The 7861-nt window shown below is 34.0% G+C and overlaps 1 protein-coding gene across 2 annotated transcripts in view; it reads left to right on the plus strand.

The window, feature by feature from the left end:
• The window catches only part of KLHL24 (kelch like family member 24), a 53523-nt gene extending 45899 nt beyond the window's left edge, over window positions 1-7624 (plus strand). For both annotated transcript variants that reach the window (XM_017860622.1, XM_017860623.1), the window contains one exon: window positions 2221-7624. In XM_017860622.1, coding sequence (XP_017716111.1) covers window positions 2221-2421 — 201 coding nt within the window. In that variant the 3' untranslated portion in view covers window positions 2422-7624. The remainder of the gene's footprint in view (window positions 1-2220) is intronic.
• The last annotated feature ends 237 nt before the right edge of the window (window positions 7625-7861 follow it).

Consider the following 7861-nt stretch of genomic DNA (forward strand, 5'->3'; position numbering starts at 1 on the left):
ATTAGAATAATTAAATGAAAAGAAATCTGATTCTTTTTGTCTATTGTTGACATTTTAACACTTAAGCATACAAAAATAACAAGGAGAGGGTTTTTTTTTTTGTTTTTTTGGTTTTTTTTTGCAATGTTAGGCTCATGTTTCATTTCAGTCTTTAAAAAAATTAAAACTTTATGTATTGATAAATTATTTTCCTATGTATAAACAAACACATAGAGTAAATGGTATTTTACTAGCATGGAATACACTATTATATCAGATAAATGTAATTTCCTGATATGAATACTTGGTTTCAAGGTTGTTTGCTTTATTTAATTCTGAGCATTATTATCTGAAATGATACTAATTACCAAACCATGTAATTATATATTGTTTTAGAATCATCATCAAAATAACTATAAGGTTCAATAGTGGGAACTACCTTGTACCTGAAAACTAAGGTTTTTGTTTGTCTTTATTATATTCAGAACTTTAAGAACTTATAGAAAGAGCTCATTGTGCTTTAAATGAAAAATATTAGAGTTTGTTCCCTAATTGGTGCAATTCATGGAGGGGGGGTATTCTCAACAAAAGTGTCTTTCACTATGTGATAATGGGCTAAGTCATTCTGGGTGTCTGTAAATTCTAATAGAGGCATTTTTAAGTACTCACAAATTCTTTCAGACCTAAAGATAGTATCCTATGATATAAAGCCACGAAGATTTAATTTCTTCTATAAGAGCAAAATTTATATACAGCAAATTTGGCCAAGTAAAAATGCTTATTGAACTCATTGGTAGAACCTATTTCATTGTTGGTTATGCGGAACCAGGATAATAAGATGCAGTAACTTTCTGAATTAAAGGGAAACTTTAATTGGAAATGGAAGAATATCTAGCCTGCAGTATAATTAGATCCATGTAATAGTGAGTCAGTTGTTAATGTAGGGTTTTTTGTTTGTTTGTTTGTTTGTTTGTTTTTTGAGATGAAGTTTCGCTCTTGTCACCCAGACTGGAGTGCAGTGGTGCAACCTCGGCTCACTGCAACCTCCGCCTCCCAGGTTCAAGCAATTCTCCTGCCTCAGCCTCCCGAGTAGCAGGGATTACAAGCACCCCCCACGACGTACAGCTAATTTTTTGTATTTTTAGTAGAGATGATGTTTCACTGTGTTGACCATACTGGTCTCGAACTCTTGACCTCAAGTGATCCACCTGCCTCAGCCTCCCAAAGTGCTGGGATTACAGGCACGAGCCACTATGCCCAGCCAGGTTTTGTTTTTGAAGAATCACTCTCATCCTTGCAAGAATATTTGTTTCATATAGTAACTGTATTATTCACAGAGAATAATAAAATTTAGCTTAGAATCCCATTGTGTGGGAAGTTAACTGTAAGATGTTATTTGAGACATTTATATGGCCCAGCCAGGGCTCCTAATAACAGTGTTTCGTTAACTTAGTTATAAATTTTTTCCTCATTCATTCATTCAATTTGTGGGTAATCCCATATAATGAATATTGTTCCTACTCCTTGGTCATGTAACTGCCACTTTCTATAATAACCTTCCTGTAATAGGAGAAGCAAGCCAGGCTCTTTAAAGATGCTTTTGCTTAACTACCATTAAGTTAAAACCCTTTTATCAGTCCACATCCTACCTCCCACATCTTGGCCCCAATTACTAACATAAAATCTTTTTTTTTTTTTTTTTAACTTTTAAGTTCAGGGGCACAAGTGCAGGTTTGTTACATAGATACACTGTGTCATGGGGGTTTGTTGTACAGATTGTTTAATCACCCAGTTATTAAGCCCTGGTACACATTAGTTATTTTCCTGATCCTCTTCCACCCTCCACCCTCTGAAAGGCCCTAGTGTGTTTTGTTCCCCTCCATGTGCTGTATTCTCATCATTTGGCTCCCACTTATAAGTGAGAACATGCAGTATCTGGTTTTCTGTTCCTGTGTTAGTTTGCTAAGGATGATGGCCTCCAGCTCCATCCACATCCCTACAAAGGACATGATCTCGTTATTTATTATGGCTGCGACTGACATATCATCTATCTTGACATTCATTTCATTCATGCAAACTTATCCAGCACTCACACACAGAACAGAGTAGGGCCAGAGGACCTTAGCTTATATCATGTCTCCCTTTTTTTGACTGTGTTAAAGCATTATTTTGCTTTTCTGTTTGTTACCAAATCCTTTATCTTCAATGGTTAATTTTTTGTTTATGTATTTGGTTAAACAGGAAAACTGTGGTATGTCTGTGTGTAATGGTAAAATATATATCCTGGGTGGAAGACGGGAAAATGGAGAAGCCACAGACACTATTCTCTGTTATGATCCCGCAACAAGTATCATCACAGGGGTAGCTGCAATGCCCAGGCCAGTGTCCTATCATGGCTGTGTGACTATTCATAGATACAATGAGAAATGTTTTAAACTCTGAAGCCAGGATACCTCACCGAAGAAGCCACACCAATCCAAGATGGGAGGTTTTAAAAACTCTAGAGTGGGAACTTCACATATCTCCTTTGTGCCATATGCAAAAGTAGTAAAATAATAATTTGGTGCCTTTCTCCTCAAAATATCAATCTTTCAAACTGTAATAAAGCCTTTCCTATAATTGAAAAAAAAAACTTTTTTGTTAAAGGTAATGTGGTTGTTACTTGGCCTTTGAAGAGTGTACCTTTTGTAAGTATTTGTAAGAAGCCTATGTGAATTAGGAAATGTCTGTCTGCAGACCTTTTAGGAATGTGTGAATGGTGTCTTCACTTATTATGTATGTTTATCTGTATGTATATTCCTTATTTTGTCATATATGTAGAGAAAATTGCATGACTTGAGGCATCATTTAGGTTGAAGAAGTTAATGCTTAGAATGCATTCTAGGAGAAAAAATGAGTTTTAAAAACCTTTGTTGTTAACAAAGTATATCCAGATTGATTAATTTTATTGAAGAGTTTTTTTCTGTAATTGATAAAAATGTAATGACAATTCAGGTATCATAAAATACTGAACTATTGTGACTTTATTCTTAGAATTGCTGTCTTACATTTAACATGTTTTAGGGGAAATTAGGTAGGAGAGAGAAAATAAGTGCCCCTACAGAGGGGATTAAAATTATAAGTTAATTCCTAAGAGAAAATGGAATGGCCATTGAAGGAAAATGATCCACTATGGCTCTCAAAGTTTTATGCATCATCTCTTCAATCTTCTAAGAAAGCTTCTTTTCTTAACTTGATAAAGCAGTTGAAACCCATTTTGCAATATTGTCTTGTGAAAACCAGGGACAGACAGCCAGGCACAGTGACTCACACCTGTACTCCCAGCTACTCAGGAGGCTGGGGCAGGAGGATTGCTTGAGCCCAGGAGTTTGAGGCTGCAATGAGCTATGAACGCACACTGCACTCTAGCCTGGGCAACGGGGTGAGACTCTGTCTCAAGAGAAAAGAAAAAGAAAAATAGGGATAGGTTTTCTTCCCTAGCCCAGTAGGGTTTGACCTCATTAGTATGGTGCTTTGGGTGAGGACCTCTTCCTTGATTATCCTAACTTCTGGTGAACAGCTAAAATTCCTGAGAGGCTCTACTGTTACGGTACCTTTAATAGGATAAAGCAGGGACCACCTATCTCAGTGGGTCCATTTTTCTTTTAAAATTAGTTATCTGAAAAAACTTAGCAGTAGTTCCCATCTTTAAGATAAGTCTTTCATTTGGCCCCCATTGTGTAAAATACTAATCAGCATTTTCAAGCTTCTGTACAACAGACTGCTTTTGTCTAGATTTTTCAACTCCACTTTATAAAGCTTATCAGTTTTCAGAGAGGAATGTGAATTTTTTTTCTAATGCAAATAGATGGATATGGCAGGAACTACAGCATAAGTGATTATTGTGATTCTGGGTGGATGGATATAATTTACAACATTTGGGGATGTTCTAGGTAGCCTGCTGTAGGTTGACTTCCAGTCACTGTTGTCTTTCACATTATAATTTGTATATTTCTTGTGACAGAAGGGATGATGCAAATATGTAATTAGAGTGTCACCAGATTTCTGTTAAAACCAAGGTTGAAATAAAAAGCCTGACATTGGTAAGCTACATTGTTTTCTCATCTTAGAATGATACAGAGATTTCAAATAGACATTTTTTAAACTTTAATGCTTAGCTAGAATCTACATTCTGAGGAAAACTCTAAAAAACTTAAAATTGTTAGGGAATGTTTATTTTCAAATCATAATTTTAAAATAACCATTTTGTGGTAACAGCAATTCAGAAAACAATTTTGTATCATCTTAGTTGAAAGAATGTAGGTACAGTTTGGATACTTGTACTTTAATTTTAGAGTAAACATCTGCATTATACTCTTACAGATAATAGAATTATTTAGATCAGAAATTCTTTACAGTAAATGAGATAATGTGTGAAAAGTATTTTGTAAATGCTGAGGATTCTACAAACGATAGTTGTTATTTTCATGTGTATTTGTAAGATCATGTCCATTTCATGAATACAGGACTTCACATAAAAAAAGACTTTTCAAGATAACTTTGTATTCCAGTATTTTGTCTATTGTAAAAGTATTAACTATTTACTTTTATTTTGTTATACATTTATTTTAATATCCATGTGTTTATTATAGTAAATTTGAAATGAAATCCTGAGAAAAACAGATTTTTACCGACCTCATACCAATATTCATTTTTCTCTACATAATTTAAAACTACATAAATTAAGTAGTTAAATTTATATGAAGACCACAAGAACTTACATTGAAATCTTAGAAAATTATAATATTTTGAGTTATCCAAACTTATATTTTCATTGTTTTAAATATTATTCTTCCTTTATACTTCTTGATAAATATAGCAATGACTTGTAAATAAAAAAGATTTTAGAGTAGAATTAATATATCAAAAGGGATATATCAGCCAAATTGGTGTCAGATTGTATTCATTCTCTCATCACATAAAGATTTTTCTTTTGATAGGTGATGCTCATATAAACCTTTGGTTTAGAATCTATATATGTACATGTGTATGTATGTAGATAGTATGGTTGTATACACACATATATACCAAACACCATGAATTTTAGCAGTGTGCAATGATCAGAAAAAAAGCATATAAAGTAAAAAGTAGTTGACCATGCTAAATTCGATTCTGGAAGATTTTTTTATTTGGGCATTTCTACAACTTTTTACATTTGAAAGTACATGATGAGTATTAGTAATGCTGACTTGTGAATAATCAGAATCTTTATGACAATTTAGTTTTACAAGGTCAGAAGAGATGAGTTTGCTAAACCCAGCTGTGATACCTCAGTTGGAAAGGGAATTCAAAGGTATGCTTTGTAGAACAGAAAAGTACAGGTTTGTTTGTTTGTTTTTAATGAACTTTAATCCTTTTCTGTTTTTCCTCTATGTGAGTCAGCTACAAAAGTGGTCTAATTTTACAACAGTAGAACCTCCTCCTTTTCTACTCTAATCTTCCCACTGACTTTACTGCACAGGTATGAAATACTAGCGTATTGGATCTTCAGTAACCTTTTTATTTCCTAGATAATTGAAATATAGGTATTTACTCCATTTAAACCAGGTGATAAGATGATGTAAATACTCAGGGAGGGTATTAACTTGTTACTTTTGCTTGTTTGGGGTGTAAAGTGCCATAACTGAATAATCTTCAATTCATGATTCTGGAGTAAGTTGAATTTGGAAAAAGGGGCTTCACACATGGTGGTGGTTGAACATTGATTCTTTTATATTGAAAAAGATGAAAATGTTTTGTGGACTGATACATTTTATCTTAGTGAATATGAATTGTTTGTGTATCTCTACTGTCAAATAGCCTTTTTGAAACTCAGGAAAGACAAAGGTTCAATTACACCACTTTTGTCAGTAAGCAAACCAGGTATGTTTTGTTTTGTTTTGTTTTTTCCTGTTGTCTGGATATGGCAATAGATTTTTTAAATTGCTGTGAGAACCCATATATGAAAAGAGAGGAGTTGAACTGTGTGTGCCTTTTATATCTTGAAATTTATATGTGGAAAAGACATCTACTTCAAACTGTATTTTCTTTTTTGGGGGGCGGGGGGACGGAGTCTTGCCCTGTCACCCAGGCTGGAGTGCAGTGGTGCAATCTCAGCTGACTGCAACCTCCACCTCCCAGGTTCAAGGGATTCTGCCTCAGCCTCTCGAGTAGCTGAGACTACAGATGCATGCCACCACACCCGGCTAATTTTTTTGTATTTTTAGTAGAGACGGTGTTTAGTAGAGATGGATCACTCCTGACCACGTGATCCGCCCACCTCGGCCTCCCAAAATGCTGAGATTACAGGCTTGAGCCACCACGCCCGGCCTGTATTTTCAGAGAGAAGGGCTTGGTGTTTATGTGGTGCCAAGTGGTAAGATAATGGCTCTTCAAGGCTTCCTATGGACTGCCTTTATTTTAGTAAACTCAAGACACCAGTTAACCTCAACAGAGTTTTGGCCTTATTAGAATTTGTTGTGCATCTTATTGAAAACCAGGTTTACATCACCTCACCCCATTATTCTTTTTAGTTAAATAAATTCACCATGCCAGGTAACCAGAATTGAGCGAATTGGTTGATCTTTAAGGCAGTAGGTTTGACTAGCTAGCTATCATTATTGTCACATCTAATGCTAGGCACCAGAAACCATTTGAGCCAGGAGTGTGAATGAATAATTCCAGAGACACTTTAGACATTTTTTAATGTTTTATATGAATGTTTTACATTTGTGTGATTGCCTTAGATATTAAATTTTTCCTAGTGCTGAAGGTTATCATCATAAATTTTTTAAAAACAGCAACATTCATAACTTATTTTATATATTGTTCCAAAGAAAAGAATTTGTTTTAATGGTTTCAAAATAACTGCACCTGAATTTGTTTATGTGCCTTAAGTTCTCTAGTGCTATTTCAACTTTTTTTTCAATCTAAATGAAGCTTACCTTAGATAAGGTTCATATTTGTTTCCTATAGAGTAAATAAACTTCCCCTTCTTAAATTGTGTAATAAGCACCAACGTGTGGTTGCTTGGCAGAATGAGAATGTTAAGGGAGATTGTTGGATGTTTGGAGTTTCATTATATTTTTTGTTTTTATTTTTTGATACCTAGGTGCTTTTTAAAATATTCAGACAAATATCTATCTTACATTGATTAAACCCGTGTAAATTCATTTGCAGTATCTACATCGAATGTCAAAAAAGTATACTTATTTTTGTTCCATACTTATGTACAATTTTTTCCCTCTTCAGGCTTTTCATTTAACTTTCTTGAAAAGCACTTACTCTTCCCTCCCTATCACCCCTCCCCATGGTTTCTTTATTTAAATTTTATTGAGAGTTGTTGGAGCTCTAAGACAATACAATTTTAGAGTTGAACAAAAGTATAATCTGCTTTATAACTAGGATAGACCTAAGGTCATTTGCTTTCAATTAGAGGCTCCAGAGTCTTCATAGTGAAAAGAATGCTTTGTATTTCATTGTTCTTAGTTAAGTTGTAGCACGTGAATACTTACATGTTTTGTTTCAATATACTTCTTGCATAGTTTAATTTTTTAAAAGTTGTATCTAATAAAATGTCTTTTAACCATTATTACTTGACTATATGGTTGTATTAAATTTTGTTTACCAAAAATTTGTTGTTCTGTTTTATTTTAAATATATTTAAGGGGTTGTGCAAAAAAGAGATGGGGAAAATACTGGATATATTAATAGATGTGTGTATTTACTGGTATGTCCATAAAATAGCTGGAAGGATAAATAAGAAACTGAAAACGTTAGTGTGTAAGAGGAAATGAAATGGTGACTGAAGGACAAGTAAAAATGAAACTTTACTGCATACGTGTGTGTATATATATATATATAT

The sequence above is a fragment of the Rhinopithecus bieti genome, unplaced genomic scaffold, assembly GCF_001698545.2.
Source record: "Rhinopithecus bieti isolate Rb0 unplaced genomic scaffold, ASM169854v2 scaffold_55189, whole genome shotgun sequence".
NCBI classification, from domain to species: domain Eukaryota; kingdom Metazoa; phylum Chordata; class Mammalia; order Primates; family Cercopithecidae; genus Rhinopithecus; species Rhinopithecus bieti.